The 15,556-nt window shown below is 45.1% G+C and overlaps 1 protein-coding gene across 1 annotated transcript in view; it reads right to left on the reverse strand.

Moving 5' to 3' along the window:
* Positions 1-46: 46 nt before the first annotated feature.
* Positions 47-15,556, reverse strand: part of LOC140187554 (cytochrome P450 2J2-like) — a 32,430-nt gene continuing 16,920 nt past the window's right edge. Inside the window, exons 3-9 of the mRNA XM_072242954.1 lie at positions 13,881-14,033; positions 13,031-13,191; positions 7,997-8,170; positions 7,120-7,261; positions 6,536-6,723; positions 645-786; positions 47-228 (exon numbers count right to left, since the gene is read on the reverse strand). Of these exons, the coding sequence (XP_072099055.1) occupies positions 47-228; positions 645-786; positions 6,536-6,723; positions 7,120-7,261; positions 7,997-8,170; positions 13,031-13,191; positions 13,881-14,033 (1,142 nt within the window). The remainder of the gene's footprint in view (positions 229-644; positions 787-6,535; positions 6,724-7,119; positions 7,262-7,996; positions 8,171-13,030; positions 13,192-13,880; positions 14,034-15,556) is intronic.

A 15,556-nucleotide genomic window follows, 5' to 3' on the forward strand; every position in this document is an offset into this window, starting at 1 on the left:
GCAAAAAGCAAAAAGCCTCCTGAGCCCAGATGGTGAATACCTATCCCTATCTGGCTTTAGCACAGAGCCAATAGGGCAGTGGGCAGAGGGTAATTCCGAACCGAGCTTCCTTGTAGCTTGGTCTTGCCTCATTTTCCAGGAGAAACAACGTGAATCTTTGGAGAATGGACGTGAAGAAGATGAAGAGCTCTGTCTTTGCCAGCTGCTCCCCCAGACACACACGATGACCTGTAGGGTGAAGGGCAAGAGAGGTTAATATCATAGCAAAAAGAGTGACAATCACAGCAGGGTCACACTGAACAACAGTGACGACCTATATAGTCTCGAAGTCCTAATATAATTTGCCTTATCCAACACCATCTCATCTCTTAGAGAGGTAGTACACTTCCAGACTTTATCAAAGTTAAACAAATGTTTATTCTATTCATTGTAATTAGTTAATGCAGGAAGTTCTCTTTCAGCGCTGGGGTGGTGGGAAAGAGTTTTGGGAGTTAACTTAAATTTTGAAGTTAATGAAGCGAATGCTACAAATGCAGGAATCAGCCAGCAGCGTCCCTCTCCAGAGCACGGGAGATGAAGGTTGGATATCCACAACCACAGCTCCAAACTTTGGTACATTTAATGATCCACAAACCCTACATTACCTGCCGAGAATGGGATGAAGGCTTCTGGCTTCACAAACTTCCCGTCAGAATCGAGGAAGTGTCCTGGATTAAACTGATGTGGAGTCAACCAAATATCTTCATCAAGCAAGGCAGAGGAAATGTTTGGAATGATCATTGTTCCCTAAAGATTAAGCAAAGAGATACATTAGGGAAATATTAGTAACAGACCCACAGAGCAATGAAGTGAATTATATTCTGGTCTTTGGACTGAGAGCTATGGCTTGTAGCCCAATGATTGTAAGTCATCATAGACAAAAGATAGTCAATCTAATTCTGCAATACACTTCACCTTCACTGCTACCACAAACTTAGGGTGCTTAGTAATGCTTTGAGAGGTTTGTTGGCTCAAAGTGAATAAAGCAATCTTCACTCAATGCCTCTCATCATCTTATACACCTCTATCAGGTCACCTCTCATCCTCCGTCACTCGAAGGAAAAAGGGCCTAGTTCATTCAACCTATTCTCATAAGGCATGCTCCCCAATCCAGGCAGAATCCTTGTAAATCTCCTCGGCACCCTTTCTATGGTTTCCACATCCGTCCTATGGTGAGGAGACCAGAAGTGACCACAGTACTCCAAGTGTGGTCTGACCATAGTCCTATATAGCTGCAACATTACCTCTTGGCTCCTAAACTCAATCCCACAATTGATGAATGTCAATGCTCCATATGCTTTCTTAACCACAGAGTCAACCTGCACAGCAGCTTTGAGTGTCCTATTGACTCGGACCGCAAGATCACTCTGATCCTCCATATTGCCACGGGTCTTACCATTAATACTATATTCTGTCATCACATCTGACCTACCAAAATGAACCACCTCACACTTATCTGGATTGAACTCCATCTGCCACTTCTCAGCCGAATTTTGCATCTTATCAATGACCCGCTGTAATCTCTGACAGCCCTCCACACTATCCACAACACCTCCAACCTTTGTGTCATCAGCAAATTTACTAACCCATCCCTGCACTACTTCATCCAGGTCATTTATAAAAATCACGAAAAGTAGGGGTCCCAGAACAGATCCCTGAGGCACACCGCTGGTGACCGACCTCCATGCAGAATACGACCCTTCAACAACCAGTCTTTGCCTTCTGTGGGCAAACAAGTTCTGAATCCACAAAGCAATTGCCCCTTGGATCCCATGCCTCCTTACTTTCTCAATAAGCCTTGCATAGGGTACCTTGTCAAATACCTTGCTGAAATCCAAATACGTTACATCTACTGTTCTACCTTCATCAATGTGTTTAGTCACATCCTCAAAAAATTTAATGAGGCTCGTAAGGCATGATCTGCCTTTCACAAAGACATGCTAACTATTCCTAATCATATTATGCCTCTCCAAATGTTCATAAATCCTGCCTCTCAGGATCTTCTCCATCAACTTACCAACCACTGAAGTAAGATTCAATGGTCTATAATTAACTCTACTTCCTTTCTTGAATAAGGGAACAACATCCGCAACCCTCCAATCCTCCGGAACCTCTCCCATTCCCATTGATGATGCAAAGGTCATTGCCAGAGGCTCAGCAATCTCCTCCATCACCTCCCACTGTAGTCTGGGGTACATCTCATCCGGTCCCAATGATTTGATGCTTTCCAAAAGCTCCTGCACATCCTCTTTCTTAATATCTACATTCTCAAGCTTTTCAGTCCACTGCAAATCATCCCTACAATCACCAAGATCCTTTCCTGTAGTGAATGCTGAAGCAAAGTATTCATTAAATACCTCTGTTATTTCCTCCAGTTCCATACACACTTTTCCACAGTCGTACTCGGTTGGTCCAATTCTCTCACGTCTCATCCACTTGCTCTTAACATACTTGTGGAATGCCTTGAGGTTTTCCTTAATCCTGTCCATCAAGGCCTTCACATGGCCCCTTCTGGCTCTCCTAATTTCTTTTCTGAGCTCCTTCCTGCTTGCCTTATAATCTTCTAGCTCTCTATCATTACCTAGGTTTTTGAACCTTTCATAAGCTCTTCTTTTCTTCTTGACTAAATTTACAACAGCCTTTGTAGACCATGGTCCCTGTACCCTACCATACTTTCCCTGTCTCATTGGAACGTACCTATGCAGAACTCCACACAAATATCCCCTGAACATTTGCCACATTTCTGCCATACATTTCCCTGAGAACATCTGTTTCCAATTTATGCTTACAAGTTCCTGCCTGACAGCCTCATAGTTCTCCTTACTCCAATTAAATGCTTTCCTAACTTGTCTGTTCCTATCCCTCTCCAATGCTATAGTAAAGGTGATAGAATTATGATCACTATCTCCAAAATGCTCTCCCACTGAGAGATCTGACTCCTGATCAGGTTCATTTCCCAATACCAGATCAAGTACAGCCTCTCCTCTTGTAGGCTTATCTACATATTGTGTCCAGAAACCTTCTTGAATGCACCTAACAAACTCCACCCCATCTAATCCCCTCGCTCTGGGAACACGCAAATCGATATTTGGGAAATTAAAATCTCCCACCACGACAACCCTGTTATTATTACACCTTTCCAGGATCTGTCTCCTTATCTGCTCCTCGATTTCCCTGTTACTATTGGGTGGTGTATAAAAAACACCCAGTAGAGTTATTGACCACTTCCTGTTCCTAACTTCCACCAACAGAGACTCAGTAGACAATCCCTCCATGTCTTCCTCCTTTTCTATGGCCGTGTCACTATCTCTGATCAACAGTACCAAACCCCATCTCATTTGCCTCCCTCCTTGTTTTTCCTGAAACATCTAAAACCTGGCACTCGAAGTAACCATTCCTGCCCCTGCACCATCCAAGTCTCTGTAATGGCCACACCATCATAGCTCCAAGTACTGATCCATGCTCTAAGCTCATCCGCTTTGTTCATAGTACTCCTTGCATTAAAATACACATCTCAAACCATCAATCTGAGAGCGTCCCTTCTCTATCACCTTTCTATCCTCTCTCTCGCACTGTCTCCAAGCTTTCTCTATTTGTGAGCCAACCGCCTCTTCCTCCATCTCTTCAGTTTGTTCCCACCACCCCCACTCCCCCAGCAATCCTAGTTTAAACTCTCCCCAATAGCCTTAGCAAATCTCCCTGCAAGGTTATCGGTCCCCCTGGGATTCAAGTTCAACCCATCCTTTTTGTACAGGTCACTCCTGCCCCAAAAGGGGTCCCAGTGATTCAGAAATCTGTGTCCCTGCCCCCTGTTCCAATCCCTCAGCCATGCATCTATCCTCCACTTCAGTCTATTCATATACTCACTGTCACGTGGCACAGGCAGTAATCCTGAGATGACTACCGTGTGGTCCTGCTTCTCAACTTCCTTCCTAACTCCCTGTCATCTGCTTTCAGGACCTCCTCCATTTTCCTGCCTATGTTGTTTGTACCAATCTGTACCACGACCTCTGGCTGTTCTCCTTCCCACTTCACGATACCTTGGACACAATCAGAAACATCCCGGACTCTGGTGTTTCTTTCCTGTGTCCACAGAATCGCCTGTCTGATCTCTTAACTATAGAGTCCCCTATCACTGCTGCCATCCTTTTCATTTCCTTACTCTTCTGAGCCACAACGCCAGACTTTGTGCCAGAGGCGCAGCCACTGTTGCTTCTCCTAGATGCAGATGTGGCAGTCCGGGAGGCTGGGCGTCTCCTGGACCTCCCAGATCTGACACCGAGCACAGAAAACTGGCCTCACACACATACTTCTTGTCTGTATTCTGCTCAGGCAATCTACCTCACCTCAAACTGTTATCACCTAAGCCCCATTGAGCCAAAGCCTTCCTACTCCATCGCCCACTCCTCTGACACCCGCTCTATCAGGCTGTCTCCTTTTAAACTCTTCTTGCTGTTCTCACTGGCTGGAGGAGAAGTGGGGTTCATATCTAGACAGGGTAGGAGAAATGAGATCAGTACACCAGCTGGGGAAAGGGAAAGTTGTACATGATCCAGTGGGAGAAAATGGGATTTCCAGTAAGCAAGTGCGAGATCTAGAATAAAATATGGAATAAAAATGTTTACCACTGAACATAAGAATGCAAGAAAATAGGAGCAGGAGTAGGTCACTCACCCCCTCAAGCCCTCTCTGCCATTCAGTTTGTTTGGTGACAGATCTACCCCAGGTTTTATCTCATCTTCTGTACAAATTCCTTGATTATCTCGATTATTTCCAAATTTACCTCTCCCCAACTGAAAGTGAGCACTGGAATCTGTCCAAACTTTGTTTGTTCTCCAAAAGTCCATTTATGGGGATTAAATTCCATCTGCCATTCTTTGCCCACCTTACCAACTCAACAGCCTGATGTGGTGACCTGTGAAGCTGCTGTATAGTCATAGTCATACTTTATTGATCCTGGGGGAAATTGGTTTTCATTACAGTTGCACTATAAATAATTAAATAGAAATAAAACTAGTAATATGTAAATTATGCCAGGAAATAAGTCCAGGACCAGCCTATTGGCTCAGGGTGTCTGACCCTCCAAGGGAGGAGTTGTAAAGTTTGATGGCCACAGGCAGGAATGACTTCCTCTGACGCTCTGTGTTGCATCTCGGTGGAATGAGTCTCTGGCTGAATGTACTCCTGTGCCCTACCAGTACATTATGTAGTGGATGGGAGACATTGTCCAAGATGGCATGTAACTTGGACAGCATCTTCTTTTCAGACACCACCGTCAGAAAGTCCAGTTCCATCCCCACAACATCACTGGCCTTACAAGTGAGTCTGTTGATTCTGCTGGTGTCTGCTACCCTCAGCCTGCTGCCCCAGCACACAACAGCAAACATGATTGCACTGGCCACCACAGACTTATAGAACATCCTCAGCATCGTCCGGCAGATGTTAAAGGACCTCAGTCTCCTCAGGAAATAGAGGCGGCTCTGACCTTTCTTATAGACAGCCTCAGTGTTCTTTGACCAGTCCAGTTTATTGTCAATTCATATCCCCAGGTATTTGTAAACCTCCACCATGTCCACACTGACCCCCTGGATGGAAACAGGGGTCACCGGTACCTTAGCTTTCCCAGGTCTACCAGCAGCTCCTTAGTCTTTTTCACAATAAGCTGCAGACAATTCTGCTCACACCATGTGACAAAGTTTCCTACCGTAGCCCTGTACTCAGCCTCATCTCCCTTGCTGATGCATCCAACTATGGCAGAGTCATCAGAAAACTTCTGAAGATGACAAGACTCTGTGTAGTAGTTGAAGTCTGAAGTGTAAATGGTGAAGAGAAAGGGAGACAAGACAGGTGAGGGAGGAGGGTTTAAGGGGATCTGAAGGGGACATTTATCACCCTGTTGTAGTATCTGGAATGAACTGCCAGAAGCAGGAACTCGAATAACATTTGAGAGACATTTTGCCAGTTACTTGAACAGATAGGACTAGAGGGATATGGCATTCGTGTAGCCTCATTATTTTCTTTTGCACTTATATATTTCGTAAGTTGTAGTATTGTTTATGCCTTGTCCTGTCACTAAACAACACATTTCACAGCATACGTCAGTGATTAAAGACCTTAAACTGAAATACCTCTCCCACATGGCTGACCCTTCCCGTCACTATGTATGGCTGTTGTGTCTGCTTACTGGGAAAGTGCCTTTGAGGGCTGATATTCTCCTGGGGTTGATGTATAGCAGCATGGATGTCATTCCTCTTAGTGCGTTGTGTGCCTTGTGAAATAGTTCACATTTTACTGCATAGTTCTGGGTGAACCATACACAGATACTTTTCAGGTACTTCACAATAACCTCACAATTGCTTGTAAAAACTCCTGTGGGCATTATTTCCTACTTAGCACACCAAAAACATCTGAAGCCCAATTTTTAGGTAACTGCTTTCCATCATTCAGAGTATTGAAGGTCAGAAAGGGAATGATGAAAATTAACTCCAGATTGTACCTTCGGGATGGTGTATCCCATGACCGTGGTATCTCTGTATGTTTCATGTGGCAGTGAGATTGGAACAATATTCCCTAAGCGTTGTGTTTCATGGATAACCGCGTTCGTGAATGGCATTTCCTCCCGGTCTTCCAATCTTGGCCTTCTACCCTTCCCAATCACTCTGTCAATCTCCTCGTGAACCCGAGCTGCAGGAACCAAACAAGAACAGATTTCAAGCTTTGACTGAAAGGAGGAACTCATGTTTTATTCATATGTTTCATCCACTTAAAAATCCCAGTGTGTCTTATTACAAAATGAAACTTTGGCAATGTGGTCACTGCTGTATGTTAGGAAGTACAGCAACCGATCCAATAATAACAAAGTCCTAGAAACACCAGACTGTTAGTGTTTAACAAAGGGGTTTCATTAAGTTAGAGATTCAAATCCTGTTGCTAATATTTGGATCTTTAGCCTGAAAATTAATAGTTTTACTAATAACATTCTTCAGCCTCTCCCGATACTGTTACACTCATTCTCCACACCTTCCATTCACACCAATGCACAGCTGGTGAAGGGCCTGGCAGAGACATTGTTATACTTACACTGCACATCTGGATGTAACACCATGAAGAGCAAGCCCCAGCTTAGGGTGGTGGATGTGGTCTCTGTACCTGCAGCAAAGAGGCCTAGTAATGACGTAATCATCTTGTCCTCCAGGAAACTTGTGTTCGGTGTGTTCCTCATCTGAAATGCAGTCAGGGAAAGTAGTGTTAATGTATAGAACTGAAGGATTATCTTGTAGGAATAGTGCTGAAGTCAGGCAGCCTGCTTTAAACAGTATAACATTCCAGTGAGGTGTCAATGAACATTCAGTTCTGGTCAGGAATTTCTCGGAAAGGAAGGCCAGAGCTACAAGGAGAGATTGGGTGGGCTTCCTAGATAACAGGATGCTGAGGGGTGATATTATAGAGGTTTATTAGGGTCATTGATAAGGTGGATAGTCACAGTGTTTCCCCCAGAGTTAGGAGCATAGAACTAGGGGACATTGGTTTAAAATGAGAGGGGAAGCATTTGCAAGAGATTTTCCACACAAGGGATAGTGAGAATATGGAACAAGCTGCCAGAGGAAATGGTAGAAGTTGGTGCAATTATAACATTATTTGGCGAGGTACAGGGAAGGAAAGGAATAAGGGGATTGGGATTAGCAGAGTTGTGCATCCTGATCAGAATGGGAAGGACTCTGTGAAATGTGTGAAAGTCCTGGAGAACTCACAAGAAGGATTTATTGAGGGTTTTCAGCCACGAAGTTTAGACAAGTGAGAACCTGAGGAAAGTTGATGTGGTCTTGCTACCTAAACCACTACTGAGTGTAGGATTCTACAGTAACATTTCCTACTAAGGACACAACAGCATGAGAAAGGTGGGAAATACAAGGACACAAATCACTGCCTCTCAGATGCTTCAGTAATCACCACCTACCTTCTCCTGTTGTGTTAAGAAAGCATCAATATAGTCCCTGGTATAATTTGGATCCCATGATTCCTTATGACTTGTGATTATTTCTTGCAAAAATTGAGCCATTTTGCGCTGATTTTGAAATATTTTGTTTTGCGGTCCTGGAAGGTAATACAGGAAGGGGAACGCATTCACCAACTGCAACGGAAACAGATTTAGAAATTAAATACATCCTTTTCAGTTCTCCGACTTTTCTTAAAATAAAGAACGGAGATTTCAATGTTGACAGGAAAACAGAACCAAGGCAGGGTCAGATGGGCTGGATTGGTGAAGCCAGATCCAATAATCCATCTGAGTATTTGGAAAACCCAAACACGAGGAATTCTGCAGATTCTGGAAATTCAAGCAACGCACATCAAAGTTGCTGGTGAATGCAGCAGGCCGGGCAGCATCTCTAGGAAGACGTACAGTCCACGTTTTGGGCTGAGACCCTTCGTCAGGACTAACTGAAGGAAGAACTAGTAAGAGATTTGAAAGTGGGAGGGGGAGGGGGAGATCCAAAATGATAGGAGAAGAGAGGAGGGGGAGGGAAGGAACCAAGAGCTGGACAGGTGATTGGCAAAAGGGATATGAGCAGATCATGGGCAGGAGGCCCAGGGAGAAGGAAAAGGGGGAGGGGGGAAAACCCAGAGGTTGGGCAAGGGGTATAGTCAGAGGGACAGAGGGAGAAAAAGGAGAGAGAGAGAGAGAAAGAATGAGTGCATATAAATAAATAACGGATGGGGTACGAGGGGGAGGTGGGGCATTAGAAGACTTCTCCAACTTCCGCTAAAGCCCCACATCCCCCTCGTACCCCATCTGTTATTTATTTATATAGACTTCTCTAACTTCCAGGATGTTGGGGATAAATTTGTCCTGGTGAGGAATATGAAGAATGGTAGGGTGAAGGAACCATGGGTGACAAGTGAGGTGGAAAATCTAGTCAGGTGGAAGAAGGCAGCATACATGAGGTATAGGAAACAAGGATCAGATGGGTCTATTGAGGAATATAGGGTAGCAAGAAAGGAGCTTAAGAAGGGGCTGAGAAGAGCAAGAAGGGGGCATAAAAAGGCCTTGGTGAGTAGGATAAAGAAAAACCCCAAGGCATTCTTCAATTATATGAAGAGAAAAAGGATGACAGGAGTGAAGGTAGGACCGATTAGAGATAAAGGTGGGAAGATGTGCCTGGAGGCTGTGGAAGTGAGTGAGGTCCTCGATGAATACTTCTCCTCGGTATTCACCAATGAGAAGGGAACTTGATGATGGTGAGGAGAATATGAGTGAGGTTGATGTTTTGGAGCATGTTGATATTAAGGGAGAGGAGGTGTTGGAGTTGTTAAAATACATTAGGACGTATAAGTCCCCGGGGCCCAACGGAATATTCCCCAGGCTGCTCCACGAGGTGAGGGAAGAGATTGCTGAGCCTCTGGCTAGGATCTTTATGTCCTCGTTGTCCAAGGGAATGGTACCAGAGGATTAGAGGGAGATGAATGTTGTCCCCTTGTAGTAGTAGGGATAGTCGGGGTAATTATAGACCGGTGAGCCTTACGTCTGTGGTGGGAAAGCTGTTGGAAAAGATTCTTAGAGATAGGATCTCTGGGCATTTAGAGAATCATGGTCTGATCAGGGACAGTCAGCAAGGCTTTGTGAAGGGCAGATCGTGTTTTACAAGCCTGATAGAGTTCTTTGAGGAGGTGACCAGGCATGTAGATGAGGGTAGTGCAGTGGATGTGATCTATACGGATTTTAGTAAGGCATTTGACAAGATTCCACATGGTAGGCTTATTCAGAAAGTCAGAAGGCATGGGATCCAAGAAAGTTTGGCCAGGTGGATTCAGAATTGGTTTGCCTGCAGAAGGCAGAGGGTCGTGGTGGAGGGAGTACATTCAGATTGGAGGATTGTGACCAGTGGTGTCCCACAAGGATCTGTTCTGGTACCTCTACTTTTCGTGATTTTTATTAATGACCTGGATGTGGGGGTTGGCAAGTCTGCAGATGACACAAAGGTTGGTGGTGTTATAGGTAGTGTAGAGGATTTTCAAAGATTGCAGAGAGAAATTGATAGGATGCAGAAGTGGGCTAAGAAGAGGCAGATGGAGTTCAACCTGGAGAAGTGTGAGGTGGTACACTTTGGAAGGATAAACTCCAAGGCAGAGTACAAAGTAAATGACACGATACTTGGTAGTGTGGAGGAGCAGAGGGATCTTGGGGTACATGTCCACAGATCCCTGAATGTTGCCTCACAGGTGGATAGGGTAGTTAAAAAAGCTTATGGGGTGTTAGCTTTCATAAGGCGAGGGATAGTGTTTAAGAGTCATGATGTAATGATGCAGCTCTATAAAACTCTGGTTAGGCCACACTTGGAGTACTGTGTCCAGTTCTGGTCACCTCACTATAGGAAGGATGTGTAAGCATTGGAAAGATACAGAGGAGGTTTACCAGGATGCTGCCTGGTTTAGAGAGTATGCATTATGATCAGAGATTAAGGGAGCTAGGGCTTTACTCTTTGGAGAGAAGGACGATGAGAGGAGACATGATAGAGGTGTACAGGATAATAAGAGGAATAGATAGAGTGGATAGCCATTGCCTCTTCCGCAGGGCACTACTGCTCAATACAAGGGGACATGGCTTTAAGGTAAGGGGTGGGAAGTTTAAGGAGGATATTAGAGTAAGGTTTTTTTACTCAGAGAGTGGTTGGTGTGTGGAATGCACTGCCTGAGTCAGTGGTGGAGGCAGATACACGAGTGAAGTTTAAGAGACTACTAGACAGACTAGACAGGTATATGGAGGAATTTAAGATGGGGGCTTATATGGGAGGCAGGGTTTGAGGGTCAGCACAATATTGTAGGCTGAAGGGCCTGTACTGTGCTGTACTATTGTGTAAGTAATGAAGGCAAGTGGCCTACAACAGTAACTATCACTTGTCAGTGGCAGCAGTACTTCCTTTATCTGGGGCAGAATCATTTCCTGGTTTGGTGCCGCACCCCACTATCTGGACGGGATTATACCTGGACTGCTTTCACTGGAGCATCAGAGGCTGTGAAGAGAACTGACTGAAGTTTATAAAATTATGAGCAGATAAGACAGTGAGTTGGTTTACCCAGGGTAAAAATGTTGAAGGGCAGGTATCCAAGGTGAGAGGGGGAAAAGTTTAAAGGAGATGTGCAGGATATGTTTAGTTTACAATGAGTGGTGGGGGCCTGGAATGTACTGTTGGAGGGGGGTGGTGGTGGAAGTAGACATGAGAGAACCATTGACGCTTTTTGAATGAGGCCTTCGTTGGTCGGAGTTGAACATGGATTTTGTGTCCCAGCTCTCTAACAACAGTCTCGATACACAAGCCTACTCAGTACGATACGATTAGCAAGTGGCGACCCGTGCAGCAGACTCCCCCTCTCCACGCAGCTGGAGAATCCAAAGGAATGGAAGAGACCGATAACAGTTTGTCACCAGCAGCAACACAGGAGCTGCTAGTCAACGTTGACCTCAACGTAAGACTGCGTTAGGGACTCCAGCTCGGGATTTTACCTCAGGGTTTACTCCCAAAGCCTTTCCCATAAGTGCATATAGTTGCAAGGCCACAGGGATTTGAGGTCAGAGTTTTCTTTCTCCTTGATGAGCTGCCAACCACAGTTGACAAGCTCCATCCGCCTGAAGTGATTGGTTTTAAGGCATCGGTAGTTTGCATTGGCCCCTTCTCCTGACTGTAGATATTATTCTGTCAGGCTTAGTAACTAATCCACATGTGAAGACCAGGAGCTGGACTTGGTCGTCAGAGGCTATCTGAGATGCACGCCACTGGGGGCATTTAATAGGTAGTGGAGTTCATCCCCACTGCTCCCTCCCCACAACTCCGGCTATGACAATCTCAAAGAACCTTTGAGGAAAGCTTTTAGATAGGCACATGAATTTGCAGAGAATAGAATGATATAGGTTTGAAGAGATTTGTCATCATGCTTGGCACAAACATCATGGCCAAAGGATCTGTTCCTTTGCCATACAGTTCTCAGTGTTCTATATGTGCCAAACAACCTGTTCTCCTCTTTCGATGGGTGCCAGTTTGGAAGATAGCTCGCACGCTTGTAGTGCAGGGATCTTTTGAAGGCCGAACCTGAGGGAAGATCACGCCAGAATAATTTGTGTTACCACTATCCTTCCCACCCCAACACCTTCAGGACACAGTAATGCATTTCTTCATTCCCCTCAGCTGTGAGCAACACAAGTACAAGGACTGAGAGTCTCTTTACTCAGATACCCATTTCTAACCCTGTCGTCTTTCCCTGAAGGAATTCCTTCCTGACATCTGCTCTACTTTCACCACATGACAATATTTCACAAGATATTTGTCCGCAAAATTTTGAAAACTCGATGTAAAACCTGAAGGTGCTAGACATCTGAAGTAAGAACAGAAAATGCTGGAAACATTCAGCAGCCCGGGGTACTTACAGAAAAGTAGACTTTGTGCTACAGCTTAGAATTGCGTAAGACAGAAAACAAGTTAATTTTAAATGGCAGATTGCAGAAATGATGTGTGTACTGCTGGTTTAATCAGGCTAAAGGAATAAGATGAACTTGTGAACTGATGGTTTTATTGACTGTCAACAAAGCCAACTGATCACCGAGGATGGAGAGAGACAGAGGGAGGAACATGTGCAAGTAGGAAATATCCAGCGAATCAGACAGTGTTAGTGGATTCAGAGAGAGAAAAATCATAAGTTTAGTCTTCCATTCTGAACAATCTGTCTGTGGCCTCCAACACTGATACATCAGCTTAAGGAATATCACATCAGCTTCCATCCAGACCTGTTCCTACCTTCTGGACCCAACATCAAGGACAACAGTTTCAGATAACTTGGTTTCTTCTGGTGGGCTCAGCTGCAGGTTGTCCACCTGCATTAATGACTCAGTTCTTCTCTCTCCACTACTACAGACTGATGGAAACTTGCGGCTGACTAATACGGCAGTAGCCCACAATGTCCACAAGTGTTCGTGCATTATTGAATAAACAGTCTTACTCACCTGTCCCCAAAATCCACCTTCCAACACAAAGCTTTCTTCAAGCATGTGCAAAAGTTGAAGGAACTTCTTATCACTGTAATCAAAGCGTTCACCGAAGACAATGGAGCAGATGATATTCGAGGTCGCAAAAGTTAAATGGAAATGTGGATCAAAAGGGAGACCTGAATAAATAATAAGAAATTAATTCTTTCAACCTCTTTCAATTTTTGCAATCTCTGCCCCTTTCTCCTGTGCTATAACTCACTGGGAACTCTTCTTCGACCCAATCTCCAGAGACTTCTACCATTTTCTTCATCGCAACACCAGCTGCACCTTCCACTGCCTCAGTTCTATATTCACTTGGCCTACAGGAGAATCAAGAGTTAAGGGGATGCCTTATGAGCAAAAGATCCAAAATTCAGATCAACTATCAGGGATGTTTACTTCAGTTCCCTCTCTGTGTGTCCATTCACCCAGGTCATTTCCAGCTCTGAACCTCTGGAAACCTTTGATCCAGGGTTCGGTCACATTGCCAAGTGTACCTCTGTTGACTAATTTGGTGTTTTTGATCTGGGTACTCTTCTATGAAGCAGTTTGGAACTACATCACTTTGTTGGAAGGGTAACGTCAATAGAAATAGTTGCCATTTGCTTCTGAACACCAACAGAAGCATCTGAAAGAGCTTCATTCATCTACAGGAGGCCTGTTACACCTTAAAGGGAAGATTAAACATTAACACATCCTCCATCCTGGGTGCTAGCTCTGGATCCAAAGCTCCTCTTTCCCTTGGCATAAACACTAGGGAACAGTGCCAGACCACCAACCCTAGCACAAGACCAAAGAACAGCAGTTGTTCCTCAGGATCACCCACCTTGTTCACTTTCAAAACCTTCAATTAAAAATTCAGCCTCTTCCACAATTCGCAATTCGAGGGACTTCTTTCCGAGCCCAAAGTTCTTCAGGGTCAAGAGTGAAAATTTCCTCTGCTGCTTCCACCAGTCTCCGTACTTTGCAAACACGATACCTGGATGGGTGTAGCGAGAATGTCGTTTCATTCATCTTCATTTTCATCCAGTCCTTCAACAAGGATCTAAATGAGCACTTGAAATAGCAAGATAGAGAAGGCTACAGACTAAGTACCGGGAAATGGGTTAGCATTGATGGTCACCATGGAGATGGTGGGCTGAGGTTATAAGAAAGGGCAGAGCTACCATGGTGCTTAACAGCAACTCCTTCGAGCTCATCTGCAGAAACAGCTTTATTTTGACCTTTGATGTCTCTCTCTTTCTACTTTTCAGGGTGGATGGGGTTCTGTTGGAGACCCTGACCTGGAGTTATCCTCAGAATTTGGTTCTTTGCACTGGTGGGACCCTCTACCGGCTGCCTTTTGAAATCCCAAGGATGCGGCCTAGAAGACAAGTGCACCTTCAAGATTTCAAGGGTTCATGGCCCTGTGGATGATCCGAGTCTATGCCAGTGCCACTGACTGAAGCATCATGGGAGAAAACAGAATATTGGGAACAGCTGATCAGCAGTTTAGGGGCTCTATACTCGACAAACCCCATGCTCTTCTACGGGGTCTTTCTTTTTGTTAGAGTTAAAATGGCGGCTTTGTTATGTTAATCTGGGGAATGCGGCTTTGTTGTGTTAAACGCTGAAGAGAGTTTGCGCTAGGAGTTTGTTTTACTTTAAAGTGAGATAGCAGCATTCTATTAGCCAATGGGTGGTTACGTATCATTCTGTTTTTGGATACCATGCTGTATGATACGACTGTAGCTGGAGTTTTGGCGGGGAGTCGGAGGAGAGACGAGGAGGATGGTGGAGAGATGGGGAGGACGGTGGACAGGGTTTTTAGGGGGAGTCGGTGGAGAGGCGGGGAGTTGGAGGAGTGACGGGGAGTCGGAGGAGAGACGAGGAGGATGGCGGACGGGGTTTTGGGGGTGAGTCAGAGGGGAGACGGGGAGGACAGCGGATGTGCGGGGGTTTTGATGGGGAGACGGAGGAGAGACGGGGAGTCGGAGGAGAGACGGGGAGGATGGAGGAGAGACGGGGAGTCGGAGGAGAGACGGGGAGGACCGCGGACGTGCGGAGAGGCTCTGGTCGATCACTCAGGGTGGTCCCGAGCCATGAGTCGACAGGATCCGGATGGTCGTCAGGAATCCATTGAGCTCCAACGGTAGAGCGTGAAGAATTTGGACTTTGATAAGCGTTGGCGCCTTTTTTTTTTGCATTACTTTCCTCTCTGTATCAAATTCATATTAATGTCATAGAATTAGTAATATCTATAAAGTGTATTTGTTAAAAGTTACGGGGTGTGCTGGCTGATGATTGATGTTTGGGATTGACTCGGCCTGCGACTGACCCTGGGGGAGTGTCGAAGCAGGTGCTGGGCGGGATTTCTCCTAGACATACACGAGCCAATATAATGGAACGTTACACTCTCATTAACGCTATCATTAAAGAAGAAATAGCAAGGCATCTGGGGAGAAATGGATCCTTCAGGAAGACACAGCATGGATTCAGCAAAGGCAGGTCCTGATTGACAAA

The sequence above is a fragment of the Mobula birostris genome, chromosome 25, assembly GCF_030028105.1.
Source record: "Mobula birostris isolate sMobBir1 chromosome 25, sMobBir1.hap1, whole genome shotgun sequence".
NCBI lineage: Eukaryota > Metazoa > Chordata > Chondrichthyes > Myliobatiformes > Myliobatidae > Mobula > Mobula birostris.